Genomic DNA, 16,392 nt, shown 5'->3' with positions numbered 1-16,392 from the left:
GAGGCAAGGTTTTCCTCTGCAAATGACTGTGCGCCTCCTTCAAAATGCCACCAGATCCACAACTGAGCTCCCAGAATTCTGTGCCATAATGATATCATTTGAGCCTGGAAATGCTTGAGGATCACTATGGTCATAAAATCATTTCAATATCATAAAACGTCTACTTTTAAGTAAATGTGAACCCTCCAAGAAAAACCTTAGCCTAATTCTACCAGATGCATTATAGATCGTTGCTGAATACAAGCCAATTAAAAGAGTAATAATCAGTAGACAATCTGCCAGAAGAGATAATGTGGATTACAACTCTGGCCAAGGGTTGGGCCCCAAGTAACCAATACGTATGACCAACAATGTACCATGAAAGAAAACCAATGACTATTATCAGCTTCTGTAATAACACAAAACAGTGAAATGAAATTCCAGTTCTGTAAATAGGTAGACCAATCATGTACGGCTTGATTATACAGGGGTGTCCTGTGCACCATTCAGAGAGCGTACTGTATAGCTCAAAATACACACTTTAGCCCAACACAAAAGTAATCATTATAATATATTTGAAACATTCAAGTGACAATAATCTTGCTTATCCTCTTGTAATTGAGAGGAGTTATTTGGGGGATGATTTGAATAAACCAAGTCACTTATAAAGTCATTCTAAGAATTTGAGTAAATGCCTTTTTTTTTTTTTTTAACTTTGAATACATTTCCTTCAATAAGTGCAACAATTTAAAAGCATTCCATGGTGGGGAACTTCCATGGTGGGGGACTTCCCTGGTGGCGCAGTGGTTAAGAATCTGCCTGCCAATGAAGGGGACACGGGTTTGATCTCCGGTCCAGGAAGATCCCACATACCGCAGAGCAACTAAGCCCATGCACCACAACAACTGAAGCCTGTGTGCCTAGAGCCCGAGCTCCACAACAAGAGAAACCACCACAATGAGAAGCACGCGCATCACAATGAAGAGTAGCCTCTGCTCGCCGCAACTAGAGAAAGCCTGTGTGCAGCAATGAAGACCTGACACAGCCAAAAATAAATAAAATAAAATAAATTAATTAAAAAAAAATAAAAACATTCCATGGGGGACTTCCCTGGTGGTCCAGTGGTTAAGACTCTGTGCTCCCCATGCAGAGGGCCTGGGTTCAATCCCTGGTTGGGAACTAAGATCCCGCATGCCACACCGAGTAGCCAAAATAAATAAATTAAAAAAAAAAAAAAAGCATTCCATGGAACCAAAGGCTGTCTCAGAGTTCAGAGCTGGGTGGTCAATATGCATTTGATGCTACTGCTGCCAGTGATGTTTGTGTGCGTGTGGTTTCTTTTCTTTTTAAAAAAATTTATTTATTTATTTAATTCATTTGGATGTGCTGGGTCTTAGTTGCAGCATGTGTGATCTTCATTGCCGCATGCGGGATCTAGTTCCCTGACCAGGGGTTGAACCCAGGCCCCCGAGGTTGGGAGCACAGAAAACCACTGGGAAACCAGGGAAGTCCCTGCATGTGTGTTTCTAATCCTCTGAAAGGCATAATTTTAAACTAAGGGCTTTATCAGAGATCCCCGAACGCTCTCTGTTTACAGTAATCTTTGTGTCTCAGCAATTTTTTTCACGGTGCAACTAGGTCAAAACAAATAACTAACAATTCTACTTAAGTAGTTAGGTCCAAACAACTTATTAAGTATTTATGTCCTAACTTAGTAGCTGTTGTATTATTTTGGAAAAAGAAAAGCCACATAGATTGAGAGAAAAAAATATTTTTATTTCATTTATCATCACAGTGACTTACTAATGGAGTGTGTGTGCCTGCTGGGCACTGCACAGCTTCTCAAACCTGGAATCAGATTGGACACCACTCCCCTCATTTCCTGTTCACGTTGATTTTGAGCAGTGTATGACAGATGTCCCGTATCACTGCATGTCCTTAAAAAACTAAACGATCCTACGGCAGCCCTGTGAACTTGCTGCAGTGCCCGGGGTGCCTTGGTGTATATGGTTTGGGAACCAAGTATATTTACCAGATTTCTGCTTCTCAGTCCACTGCATTGCATCCCTCAGTTTATTCAAAGCTATAGTTGAAGCTGCTCAGTTTCAGACCAAACAAAAGCACCAAAAAGAACTGCTAATCCATTTAATGTTTTCACTTTGAGGACCATTTTAACAGTGCATTTTGAATGCTGCAAAACAATTACCAGGTCACTAGCAAGAAATTCTAAAAATAAACTCGACAATACCCAGGAATTGGTGAGCAGATGCACATCCTGGGGCTCTCTGGTTGTGATGTGAAGGATAAATCACAAGGGGAGGCCATGCCATCAGCTAGACTCGCCCCAGATGGATATAGGAACTGCGGCCGGGGTGGTAGGCATGGAGGACACTATAGGGGAGATGGTTATGAAGCTAAGTGAATAGGCCTCCGTCTACTGGATTGCTGGGCAGCCAACCCTCCCCACTAACCTCTAGGAAGTTCTCATCTTTCCCCCACACCTGGGCAGATGTTTCTATCCAGCCTTTCCACCCAGGCCTGATGGGTGGAGGAAAGCGAGGACATCAGCACTGGGCCTCTTTGCCCTGCTTCCTCCTCTCCATCCTTCGCAGGGTGGAAGGGGAGGCTGTCACTCCTCCCACAAGGCAGGGCCTTCCCTGTCATACCCTGAGTCCTTTGTAGTATCAAGTGTGGCACATCTGGTTCTTACTTTGCTGATGATAGGTTAAGGGATTTAAAAAATCTTTTCCTTTGAGTAAATCCTGGCTTTCCAGACTGTTGACTTGCTGGGGACTCGTCAATCCTGTTTTGGGGTCAAAAGCTGAATGCTGACTTCTTTCTGTTTCTTCACCTCCTCATTTCAGACATGCTGCCCTTGCACTGTCCTGTTTTCTTCAGAGCACTGACTACTATCTGAAATTATCTGCTTTCTGTCTCCTCTCATTAGAATCTAATGGTAGGGACTTCACTCATCTTGTCCAACAAGTGTCTGGTACATAAAAAGTGTTCAATAAATATGCATGCAGTGAATGTATAATGCTTAAGGAATTTGCACAAGTGGGAATTCCCTGGTGGTCCAGTGGTTGGGACTCCGAGCTACCACTGTAGGGGGCATGGCTTTGATCCCTGGCTGGGGAACTAAGATCCTGCATGCTGCAAGGTGCGGCCAAAAAAATAAAGAAGAAGAATTTGCACAAGCATTTTCTCAATATATAATAGCTAAAAAAAAAAAAATCCCAAATCCACCAACAAACATTTTAGGGACAAGGCAGCTGGAGGAAAATGAAGAGCCTGCAAAGGGGTAAGGAACAGACACTCAGCAAAGGGGCTCCCAGAGTCCCAGCAGATAAAGCAAGAAGGACTGGACGGGGGCAGTGGCTCAGTGGAGTTCACTGATGCCTCGAAGGAGAGGAAGCCACAGGCCAGAGCCAGAAAGCCGTGGGTTGAGGAGTCAATGAGAGGTAGGGGGTGCAGAGAGTGAGTGGAGACAATTCCAAGAGGTTTGAATCTGGAGAAAGAAAAGGAGGGAGCGGGAGCTGAAGGCCATGCGGGACTGAAGGAAAGCCTTATTTATAAAAGCTTATTTTTTTTAGGGCAACTTGAACATATTTTGTAGGCTGAGAGTTGAAGGATCCAGAGAAGAGAGGGCTTTCCTGATTTTTCTGAACTGCATGTAATCTCTTCTTCCTTTAAATGCCCACCTTGTCCTTCTCTTATGGCAGGCACTTATAATTGCTCAACTAGGGACAAAGCTCAGGAAAGGCCGGCCTGTGCCTCACACGACATCTTACTGATATACATAACAGGCCTGTAAGTGTGGCCTGAATGTGGCTAGATCCTCTTCGGTAGACTGTGATTCCTCCACCCCTCATGCCCAACCAGGGCCAGACTCAGTGCTTCCCCATGTGCTCCATCACAGAAGTCACTCAGCACACTGGCCAGTAGAACAGATGGGAAGATGGACGAGACTGTTTACTCACATCACACAGGAAACCTTAACCAAAACTCTCTAAATAGAAATCTATGTTTGACAGATCCTCTAAGTTCTCTCAAGTCTTTCTCCAAGGCCATGCTGCCTGGGATTCTTCTGTCCTCTCCTCTGAAGACGCTAAAGTTCCTCTTGATTGCCCTGAGCAACTGAAAGCTTCCCCTCCCTGGCACAGGGCAGAACTGGGACCACCCTTTGTTCCTTAAGCATGCTTGGAGATCTCAGTTTATCTTATGGCCACCAGTGTACACAGGTATGTCTCTAATATTCACTAAATGCCTCTACCAGTATTGCAAAATACGGTCCACAGAACACCTGTAGCAGAATCACTTGGGGTGCTTCCATAGGCAGATTTCTGGGACCCACACATACTGAGTCAGAATCTCTGGGTGTGGGCAGGTGCCATAGATGTCTGAGAACCAGTGGCTGTCACTGTGCCAGGCCTGATCTGTATGCTTCTCCTTCCAATAACATTTTGTGGCCTTTAATATATCCACAAACCCTCCATATTTTCAGGCATTTGGACCAGCACCCACCCTACAAGGGCTGACCTTAACCTACCTAGGGCCCTGGTCCCTGCAGCTCCCGTGTCCTCCCTCTCCTTTTGCCTGACTTCTTCCCTGGCCTGTACCACTTCCCTTCTCCTCCCACCATAGCATTCAGCGATCCTTCCCATCAGTTCAAATCCCACCCACGCTTGCACCCCTTGATCAGTATTGTGCCTGAGGCACACGCTTCTTTTGTCTTGCTTGTTTCATGATAAAATGAGCAATTTTGCCTGAGCACATGTACCTGGAGAGATGGCAAGCTTCTAAGAACGACTGGACTACGATTCTTTTTGTTTTTCTCAGAGCGGCTAGCAAAGAAGTGTGTCCCTGACTGTTGGCTGGGTGAGTGAGTGGAGAAGGGCAGTGAAGGAGGTCTAAGCGGGTGGAGAAGCCTTCCCTGGGAAGTCCTTTCTCCATCAGCATGTGTCCAGGCCCCTGACAGCCTTCCTTGATGGGACTCTGGGGAGAAGATATAGTCCAGGAAAAGGGAAGGAGACAGGTCCACTCTGAGAAAAGACATGGCAGTTTTGGAAAGCAAAAGAAAAGCTTGATTCACTTTTACCTTGTTGTTGTTTTTTTATCCAACCTTTGGTATTTAAAAATTAGTTTTTGAAGATAACAGATCTAATGTGAAGAATGGAGTCATCACTGAAAGATGGCGATAGTGTACTAAAAATGTACTGCTTCTCCTCCCCACCCACATATGCAAACAGGCCCTTTGCGGTAACAGATGGAAGGAGAGCAGGAATCTAGGAGCAGGGGCTACACCAAGGAGAGCCCATCTCTCGGTGTATTTTCCCTCCTCTGGCCTCAGACCTTACTACAGGAGGAACCAGAAAACTTAATTGTTGGTATTTTATAAAGGACAGTGAAGGCTACTGGTAGCTCAGAGCTAAGTTCCTGAAAGAGAGCCCTTTTTAGTTTTCTCTCTATTGTCAGACTTGGAAGCACTGCAGATATAACTACTTCTCTGTCACATGGGCTTCCTCTGACCACTGGTTTTAAGGCCTCTCAGCATCCCACCCCATCCTGGATGCCTTCCCATTGTTCTCCAGTTGAGTTTAGGGAGATCTTTTCTTCATTTTGAAAATTCTAGTTTCTCATTTAGGAATAAGAGTCCTTACTCTACCAACTTAGAACTTCTAACCTTTCTGGAAACTTCTTGAACAAATGCACATTATAAAAGAAGGGAAAAAGTTAAAAACAGTACAAACAAGCAGAGGGTGCATGTATGTTGTGGAAGAGAACCATGAAATATCACATCTAAAAGACAAATGTCAAGGTCATGGGTCTTGTTCAGGTATGTTGTACCTTCTTGGAAAGCAGCAACTGAAGCACTCAGGAACCACAAGATCTATCAGTTGATCTCTGGAGTAAAATATAGCTGTGATCCTACTGTCTGGTCTGTTAAATGTCTTTCTTCCCATCATGGAGCCAGGTTCACATTCCAAAAAAAGGAGAGATGAAAGCAATGCCATGCTAAAGACATAGGAATATTTTAATTCATATGTTTTAATTCACTATGTAACAATAATATCACAGTCTATTTTACAAGTTAAATGTATGAGAATGTATGAAATAGAAATGGTAGGAAAAAACTAAACGTGGGTCAGGAACTTGAACTTTTCCAAAACCAGGGGCCAAAGGAAGATGTGTTGCCTGCAGGGCCCAAGAAGGAGGCAGGGTGACGGGAACAGCTTGTGGTATGTGTTTGTCCCCGTGTCTACTCCAAGAAGGAGTTGAGGCATGCCCTCTGCCCTGGTCCGGGATTGGGAGTTTAATCTGGTCAGTTGAAGATGGTGGCTTGAGAGAAAAAAGCCATCTGGTTACCTACACAGAGCTGGTCCCCTGGTGGCCACAGGTGGGTTTTGCCGTAGAGGGAATTAGGGGTGGAAGTGTCAAAAATCAAATGTATAGAGGAAAAAAGTAAACAGTTTCCTCCTTCCCCCTAAAAAAATGAATTCTTGAAATGCACACATATTCTTCTCTCAAACGTAGAAAAGTCTCACTCTGGATGTGCTTACAAGAAGATCGTCGTCAAAAAACTTTGTCTCTATGATAACATTTCCACTATAAGTAAGAAGAGAGGGCGAAAGAGTGAGCGTGTTAGACAACAGATCTCATTTCCACAAAGTGGTTTCAATCTGGGTCTGCTGGGCCTGTGGACATGCACTCACCTATAACCTTGGCTTGGGGATGTTAAAATCTGTGTCCATTGGGGTTAGATGTCTAACATGACATTTAACTTATGTGACTAGGTAGGTCTTCTTCAAGTTCAGAAATCATAAGAGGGAGCATGTGTTAATCCACAGTATACCTAAGGCCCTTAGAGTGCTTTGCACACAGCAGTGCCTATAAATATGCCTGACTTTCTGATTCACATGGAAACCTGCGGACGTATCTTTTCCTATAAAACTTACTCTGGTGGACAGCTGTGGGTTGGCCTGTCCTGCATCTATTCTCCTCACTTTGAGTAACAGCACTCTGTTCTTCTCTTGGGGAACCACCCTATCCCCAGTCCATGGGTCAACCAAGTGGCTCCCCCCTCACCTGGCAAAGGGGTGGGCACAGGATGTAATTTGGGCCAATCAGACTCTCTCCCCTGAGCAAGATCCTTCCCACAGCTGCTCCTTGAGGAAACCATCCACAGTTCCTGCCACCTGCATCTTTCGAGTTTCTCAGGTCTCGGCCCTACCCTTTCAACGCTGTCCTGTAAGCCAGAGTCAGTTTCTATGGCTTATGGCTTAAGAACCCCAAACAATACACCTGTATTGTATACAGTGTGCAATTTCATTTTTCTTGGTGGTTACCTCAGTGTTTCCAAATCAAACTACTCTTGTACTAAGTTAAAGGCAACAGTGGTACTACTCTGGGGTTCTAAAAAGTAAGACATAACTTAAATAAACTAAATATGTTATCACAGACTTAGTGGTGTTAATACCTGAAAGAAATCAGGCCTGGACAAGAATAAGTCAAATAATGGTTAATAAAATCTAAAAAATGCCCTTCTACATATGACACTGTACTTTCCCAGGGTAATTAATATCCAGCAGATATCTTCTTGCTAGTAATTAATTATAAAATAGGTAAATAAGGAACTCAAGATCTGACTGGTTGATGGAATATAAAAATACGTACTATTATACAAATTAAAAATCTATTCAAGACTTATAAAATAAATAACCTCTATTTACAAATTCAATGTGGCTTTCATAAAGGACCTGTTTAAAGAGATGATCCAATATTGCACAGTTATCTGTGTGAATAATTTGTTACTAGGCAATATTGCTAAAACTTTTAAAAGACTAAAATCTTTTCCCAAGAGAAAAATGGTAGGTAGGCAGTTATTGACTGACTTTTGGGGACAAAGGACAAACTAATTATTCTTTGAGCTGGAAGCATATCTATTAAAATTGTAAGCTAGTCTCTGAAAAACTATAACCAAATATTATCCTCTAAAACAGAATTAGGACTTTGCCAGATTCCACCGAAGGCCATTCAAACAAAGTACAGAGCAGCAGAAGTTTGATAGTAAGGAAAGGGAGCCAATTAGCATAGACTTAATATATATTATATGCCAGTTTCCTTCCATATCATCTCATTTTATCTGCACTATACCTCTGTAAGAGATAATTATTAATTCTACATTTAGAGAGGAGGAGAATAAGGCCCAGAGAGGTAAAGTACATTGTCCAAGATTACACAGCTAGTCATGGTTAATCAGGAATTTAGTCTAAAGGTTTAATCTGAAGTTTCTAATTCTTTCCATTCTATCACACTGTCTTTTTCACATGACAAAAGTCAGTAAGCTGTAACTTCAGATACCACTGGATACTCTTTTACCCTTGTTCTCAACCTAGATTGCCTGCCTGTTGAACGGGACCACGAGTCCCACGTGCCTGGAATTCCTGCTTCTAGACACCTCCACAGTTCCTGCGGCCCGCTCACTCACGTTAGCACGCTGGCTGGCATCATCTGGGACTCGGGCGCTGCCTCTATCAGGGACTGCCAGGTGTTTGTGGAGTTAGGGATCACAAAGCCAAACTCGAAGAACCATTCTGAAGGAAGAAGGAAAAGCAGGTGAGCTGGCACCCTGGGCAGAGTCTCAGGGCTCCATGTCCCCATCCTTTAGGGCAAGCCTCTTCCTACCCCAGGAAGCACCACTGAAGCCATCAGAAACTTCCCAGGCCAGAGGCATAAGAAAGGACATGGAAGCCCCCTTCCGGCTGTGTCCCCTGAACCACACTAGAGGCCTGCTCCCTATGCTCTGGGATCTAAAGCACTAGGGCCAGCAATATTTTCTTAGCAGTAGGCTGGATGTAAATTATATACATCCAGGAAGTATGGAAGTACAGAACAGGCCTTTTCACTTGGAATTTCAGCTCTAAGACACATATGTACACTCTTAGACTTCACGGTAAAAACTCAATGCAGAGTGGCCTTGCCAGTCAAATCTGTACAAGACGGTATGGAGAGCACTGTACCAGGCCCTAACCAGCAGCTTCCTTGTGACCATGTTATAATACCACGCCAGTGACAAAGCAGGCACCACCCTCAGGCCCTCCAGGGTCAGTAACCCTTTTGTTGGGCTCAGAGCCCCTTGTAGTTGCCAGCTTTGTTTTTGCTTCTTTTCGCCAGGGCTCCCCAGTCTGCCAGGGTGTAGGAACCCTATCACAAACTGAGTTGCAAAATAAATGTTATCAAAGCAGTGCTTTAGTTCACTGGGTCTTGACTTCTGTCCCTGTCCAGATTTTGTCCCTAAGCCCAGATTTCAGGCATGTTGGCAGCAGAATACCTTCTAGGCACTGCCCTTTGAAGTAAACTTTTTGTTCCAGGCGGAATTTTTCCATTTGCTCTGCTGAAGAGAAGTTCAGTTCTCGAGACACTGCCTTGCACTTGAGGATTTTCTTGGGAACACGGGCTGGTAAAGAAAAAGAAATATTGAAAGCATTTCTGGGAGCTTCTTAGAGATGATTTAGAGCGTATATTATCTATGTTAAATTTCATAAAATGCCTTGGTAACAGAATTACACTTTAATTAAAGGCAGAGGTCCCAAACTGGTCCAGTGCATTTGACTGAAAGATCTTCAAGGAACAATAGATTTAGTGCATCTAAAGGCCGTACCCAGCTCCTCTTATCAGGAAAGGGGCTGAATGGGAACCTTCTTTCTATTCGGTTCCCTTGGTTTTTCTTTTATTTCAGGGAGATAAAAACACAAAGTTTCTTTCAGAAAAAAGTTGAGATCTTTGTATCTTTGGGTATGTTCTAATGCTAAAATTTCAGCACGAGGTGGGTTTTGGGAAGTAGGAGAAAGAAACATAAGAAAGAAACTAGACATCTCAGCACCACGTGGACTGACGTGCTATGCCTGCAGAGGCCCGTCCCCTGGTGGGTCTCCATTAACTCAGTTCCCTGATGCCTAGGCCTGCTCTGCGTCATCAGCCCTGTGCAGACAAAGGGTGGAAAGTACCTTCATGCTCCACTCCAGGGACTGACAGGTCTTCTGTTCCTTGCCAGAGTATCTTCCCTGTCTCAGCATCCCGAAGGTTCATCCAATTTCTGATCAATATATTAAGGAAAAACAAGGCACTGAAGTGACTCCTACTTTGTACTCTAGGTGTTGCTCCTATCAACTCTTGTTTATTTTTTAGCAAGTGGGCCTAACTGCTAAGTGCCAAGAAAGCAAATAAGAATGTGTAGGAGAGGGACTTCCCTGGTGGTTCAGTGGTTAAGACTTCATGTTCCCAATGCAGGGGGCCCGGGTTTGATCCCTGGTCAGGGAACTAGATCCCACATGCCGCAACTAAAGATGCCGCATGCGGCAATGAAGATCCTGATTGCCGCAGCTAAGACCTGGCACAGCCAAATAAATATTTAAAAAAAAAAAAAAAAAGAATGTTTAGGAGAGTACAAAAGGCATTTAAAGGAAAAAGCAGAGACCCAGGGGAGATATTTTTGTCTACAACATGAAAACTCAGACTGTACACATCTAGAAATTGCAAGAAAGAGGTAGAAAATGAACAGTGCAAAATTTAAAATTTTCCAACAGAATATGACCAGCCAAGATAAAAGACCTAAAGAAACAGATATGAGAGAAATTCCAGTAAATGACTCAGGCAGATTGCCCTACAGTGAAGATCACAGTCCATAAGCTTTACTCACAAGTTCAGACCTCTCAAGTAACTTTTTAGTGGCCTGCTCTTAAATGTGAGAAGATAACCAAGGATCACTAGAAACTCAAGAAAGCATTTACTATGAAAGACAGACCAAAACAAAGAGGAAGAAAAGCAACTTAGAGGGAAAAAAAGACTACAGAGGAAGATATAAACTTTTAAAAATGAGCATTAAAAACAAACACAAAAACAACCAGCAAAACATAATCCTTACAGGGACTTCCCTGCTGGTCCAGTGGTAAAGAATCCACCTTACAATGCAGGGGACATGGGTTCGATCCCTGGTCAGGGAACTAACATCCCACACGCTGTGGGGCAACTAAGCCAGTGCACCACAACTACTGAGCGCATGCACCTCAACTAGAGAGCCCGAGTGTCACAAACTACACAGCCCGAGTGCCACAAACTACGGAGCCCACGTGCCCTGGAACCCACGCGCCACAACTACAGAGCCCACGCACCACAACTAGAGAGAAGCCCGTGCACCGCAACAAAATATCCCACATGCCTCAACGAAGATCCCGTGTGCTGCAACTAAGACCCGAAGCAGCCAAAAAAAAAAAAAAAAAATCTTAAAAAAAACATAATCCTTATAAATACTGTACTAAAAATTGTATACCATTGAATTTTGTGTATTTTAGGTGATTTTTCTTTGGCTCAAGGTTACAACTTTTGAGACTGGTCAACTGATTATCTCTTTCAGTCAGAAAATGCCTTCTAACTTATATATTTATATTTTCTTGTTTCTGTATTGCTCATCATACAATAAATGCATCAACGATACCAATTAAATAAAAAAAGTATGTTCAGAGGACAAAAAAAACTCTAGGAAAATATACATTTTGATAGCAGAACCAAACAACTCCACACAAGGTTTGGAAGACAAAGTTGAGAGATTATTTCAGAAAGAAAAAGAAAAAGACTACAAGGATAAAAAACAGGAGAGTAAAGATGCAAAAACTGGACATCAGTACAAGAGGTTCAACATCTAACTAGCAGGAATTTGAGAAAGAACAGAAAACACCAAGGAGAGGAAGTCATCAAACAAATGAATTCAAGAAAAGGTCCAGCGAGGGCCCAACTCACATCATTGTGGACTTGCAGAACATCAAGGTTAAAGAGAAGCTTCCAGAGGGAAAATAAGTTGTTACGCAAAGGGTCAAAATCAGAATGAATGAGACTTTTCAACAGGGACTCTGGAGGACAGAAAAAAATGGAGCAGTGCCTTTAAAATTCTCAAGGAAATGATTCCTAAAACTAAAAAAACCTTTACTTTCGCAAGAAACGAATGGTGGGCTTCCCTGATGGTACAGTGGTTAAGAATCTGCCTGCCAATGCAGGGGACACAGGTTCGATCCCTGGTCCAGGAAGATCCCACATGCTGCGGAGTAACTAAGCCCATGGGCCACAACTACTAGAGCCCACGCAACTAGAGCCCACGCTCCACAACAAGAGAAGCTACCGCAATGACAAGCCTGCATACCACAACGAAGAGTAGCCCCTGCTCTCTGCAACTAGAGAAAGACTGCAAGCAGCAACAAAGACCCAACACAGCCAAAAATAAATAAATAATTAATTAATTTAAAAAAAAAAAAAAAAGAAACGAATGGTAACATGCTCCTTCAAAATGACAGGGAAGACCAAGGAAGAGGATGACACTGAATCGAGGAAGCAAGGGATCTAAAACAAGAGACAGGTAAAGGGGTCCTTAGAGTGATGTTGAAGGAGACCCCAAGACAATAGCTCCTTAGCAGGCTTGGAGGGTGACTGGTCCAGGGTCCAGAGGGGAGCAAGTCAGAACACTTAGGAAGAGATTTCTTTTTAAGAAGATGAAATTTGGACTTCCCAGGTGGCACAGTGGTTAAGAATCCGCCTGCCAATGCAGGGGACATGGGTTCGATCCCTGGTCCGGGAAGATACACATGCCACGAAGCAACTAAGCCTGTGCGCCACAACTACTGAGCCTGCACTCTAGAGCCCGCAAGCCACAACTACTGAGCCCGCGTTGCTGCAACTACTGAAGGCTGCACGCCTAGAGCCCGTGCTCCGCAACAAGAGAAGCCACTGCAATGAGAAGCCGCGCACTGCAACGAAGAGTAGCCCCCACTCGCCGCAACTAGAGAAAGCCTGCGCGCAGCAACGAAGACCCAGTGCAGCCAAAAAAACCCAAAAAATTAAAAGATGAAATTTAAAAAAAAAGATGAAATTCATAGAATATCTAATGTGTTTATATGGAAAGAGGATTTATTCAGTTAGGGGAGATTTGGGGGTCACATCAGTGAGAAGTATAGAAAATTGAAGCAAATGAATTAAAAAACCAAGACAATTATTAACATCAGGGAAAAATCAAAGGTGGTCCTGGGAGAAAGTAGTAGTCACATTATACTACATGGCTTCATTGCAAACAGTGTTGATGTAATGATAATAAAAACACAGGCTATGGATCCAATACAATTATCCTGGGAGGATGGGGGAAGGAGAAGAGAGTGTATGTGTGATTAAGCATAAAGTGTTGAGAAAGAACAAAACTCATTTCCATTGTGGGAAGTTGATAAATAATGCCCAAAACGGAAACATTAAGACATAACCACAGTGTGCTATTTAGAAATATCAAGATTAATACCAAATAAATCAGCTAGAAAGAATTGAAAATAGTTTTCTCTGGGGAGTAGAAAATAGGAATGGGAGCACATGGAATGCTGTTCTTCATTAGAAACTGGGTAGAACTATGACTCTAAATGATGTACACATACAACTTTGATAAAGATTGAATTTAAAAAGATAGTCCCAAGTTATTTTGTCTTTGTTTTTAAAAACAATGAACAAATCATTAAAGGAAAATGAAATTAATATTCTCCATGCATGCTGGCTGAGCCTGAGAAAGATGGTTAATATCTGTGAAGACACTGAGCTTCAGATAGATACAGTTTACATGCCTTATTTTTTTTTTTTGCTGTCTAGCAACCAAAACTTCTTCCCAACCAGCACCCTGCAGCCTCCTTTCCCCCATGGGAGGCAGTGACTGCTTTGCACTACAGCAACTAGAAGATCCAGATCCTTCTCTCCTGGTCATGGTGCAGCTGGGGGCAAGCACGTGACCTAGGCTTGGACACTTGGGACCCTGAAGCTGTAGTCACACAAGGATTTGAGGAAAAGTCAGCATTTCTTCAGGGTGGGGCAGCAGGTAGTGCCAACCCCACCTTTTCTGCAGTGTTTCCCCTGTTCCTCCAACTGCAGTCAGTTCTGAAAGCACCAGAGAGCCTTTGAGGGCCTTTCCCACTGTTTGGTAGCTTGCAGTGAAGAACCCTGAACAACACAGTTGATTAGCATCATTACGTACTTAATGGTACTACATTTAACCCTCTGGAGAGATTCTTTCTAAGTTTTGCTGCTATATAAAAAAAAGTCACAAAAGAGAACCAAGGGTTATCTAGTAGTGTGCCTTGAATGTGATGGGTACCCTAAACTTCCTATGCCCTTGGTCTGCTTGTGCACTGTCCCCCGACATGAACCCACCATTGCTTTGAAGTTGTGTTCGTTGTGCTACTCTCCTCTCCACGTGTATAATCCTAATAAACCCTCCTTGTATGCTCACTGTATTGCTGAATACTGCTGCTCTGCTGTACCTACGTGGTTTTCTCTCCTCTGTTTCATATTTCTACACTCCACTTTTTTTTAACAACTAAATCCAAAAGCAAGTCAAAAGTATCCATACTTGCTTAGGCCATGTCTTACAATTCTAATTACCACACATATTCTTTTTCTTTTTTAACACATATTCTTACCCATTCTAGAGTCTCCATATATTAAGAGACAGCTTCCCCAACTGGAGAAATAAAACAACAGATACTACGCTCTAGCAAGTCCACGCTGAGCGCTGGTCTAAACAGAACTGCCTTAGACACTTAAGCCCAAGGTTTTCAGAAGACACAGTACTTATTCAACCTGCTGTGTACACGTTTTTTATTCTTTTTCTACAGATAGTCTCTTATGTACAAATACAGCCACACTGGACACCAAACTTTCTTAAATTAAATAACAGAACTAAAATTACTTCTAAAGTTCCAGGCTCACATGCAAGTAGGACATTCCAGCAAAACTACTGCAAGAAAAGCCTTGGGGAAGGGGTTCTCCCCACAAAGCAACAGATGGATCAGACCTAGTAGCTTCTAGAAAAAGAATTACTACTCCTGGCCCAAGTCAGCAAAGAAAAGCCTGGGACCAGGACTTACTCTTCCATCCGTTAGGGGATGAAAAGAAAACAACCTTAAATTAGAGTATTCTCTCTGATAGTGGATAGTGAATTTAAGTTTCCTCCATTTTATAACAAGGGAGAGAGGCTGCTAAAAACACATGGTATATCTAATATAAGCAACTCTTCTCTTTATAAATAATCAGATTAAGGACTTAATTATCTTTTTGGGAAATATAGTAAAAAGAAAATCTTTGGCCAATTCAACAATTAGGCAGTTCCTGCATGTACCCTAATCAGATATGTGGTCTGATATGATTTAAGTGCAGTCCAGTGCAGGAGCTGGGGACAGACCTCAGGTAGAGAAGGCAGTTGGCAGGTGGTGGTGGAGTGAGAAGGGAAGGCATGGGGATTGGAAAAAACCAGTTAGATGAGTGGGGTACTAGGTAAATAGACACTATCTATTAGTGTCTATATCATGTGCTTCATTTCATAATCCTAACAAAAACCTATGAGATTTTAGCTTCAGTAAATAATACAACATTAGGGAAATATAACAGAGCTCTATCCAGTGATGCTGGGATTGAGGCTACTTAGAGCCCCTCCAAGTTCTGTGATTTTAGGAGTGAAAAGGAAGGCTCTTAGTTCATGATAGAGATGCAGTCATTTGGGAACAGCTTTCTAAATCATAAAAATACAAATCCATGATAGCCTATCAGTAAAAAGAAATAAAAATTATTGAGGTAAGTGTCTTAAAATAATAACAATGTGAAAAATTGGTCCACAGAAGAGGAAGCATATTTGGCTGAAAATGTCAGAAATGAAAGGCAAGCTCTCATGACTGATCATCATCCTGCCGAGAACATTTTTGTTTTAACAGCTTTTTGCCAACCAGATTTTTAAAAGAAAAAGAGCCTGAGTTTTAAGACTCAAAGGTCAAGTCACTTCCAATCTTGAGAGAGGAGAGGATTAGGTGGACAAGCTTTAAAGAGGGGGGGCTGGAGGACTATTTATAAATACCACCTTCTGGGTCAGCCAGGTCTTTTCTCATTTAAAAGCTCCCTGGTGATTTATATGCAGGATGAGCACAAAGGAATGCCCGTTACTAAGGGAGCCTCTGCTTGGAAGAGAGCTGTCCCTGGTAGCCGCTATTCGGAACTAGGCAGGCAAAGGAAGCACTCATACGTAAAAGTAAGAGCAGCTTAAAAATAAGCTTCAGAGCAAAAGCAATAGTTTGTAAAGTATCAAGCCTCAGAAAGGTAACAAAGGAAAGAAACCAAGACAAACATTATGGAAGGATGAGAGACACTTGGCTCAACATGTGGTCTGGTATGATTTAGGTGCAGTCCAGAGCAGGAGCTGGGGACAGACCTGAGGTAGAGAAGGCAGTCGGGAGGTGGTGGTGGAGTAAGAAGGGAAGGTGTGGGGATTGGAAGAAACCAGTTAGATGAGTGGGGTACTAGGTAAATTTCCTCCAGAGATGTGAATGCAGGAACTGCGATAAAAAGATT

General features: G+C 42.8%; 1 protein-coding gene across 2 annotated transcripts in view; it reads right to left on the bottom strand.

The window, feature by feature from the left end:
• Positions 1 to 5,989: 5,989 nt before the first annotated feature.
• Positions 5,990 to 16,392, bottom strand: part of PDE6D (phosphodiesterase 6D) — a 52,134-nt gene continuing 41,731 nt past the window's right edge. For both annotated transcript variants that reach the window (XM_027118493.1, XM_027118505.1), the window contains exons 2-5: positions 9,987 to 10,075; positions 9,311 to 9,436; positions 8,468 to 8,573; positions 5,990 to 6,585 (exon numbers count right to left, since the gene is read on the bottom strand). In XM_027118493.1, coding sequence (XP_026974294.1) covers positions 6,504 to 6,585; positions 8,468 to 8,573; positions 9,311 to 9,436; positions 9,987 to 10,075 — 403 coding nt within the window. In that variant the 3' untranslated portion in view covers positions 5,990 to 6,503. The remainder of the gene's footprint in view (positions 6,586 to 8,467; positions 8,574 to 9,310; positions 9,437 to 9,986; positions 10,076 to 16,392) is intronic.

This window comes from Aethalodelphis obliquidens, unplaced genomic scaffold (assembly GCF_003676395.1).
Source record: "Aethalodelphis obliquidens isolate GAN/ISIS:26980383/991018 unplaced genomic scaffold, ASM367639v1 scaffold2, whole genome shotgun sequence".
NCBI lineage: Eukaryota > Metazoa > Chordata > Mammalia > Artiodactyla > Delphinidae > Aethalodelphis > Aethalodelphis obliquidens.
This window is presented reverse-complemented; position numbering and strand designations above follow the sequence as displayed.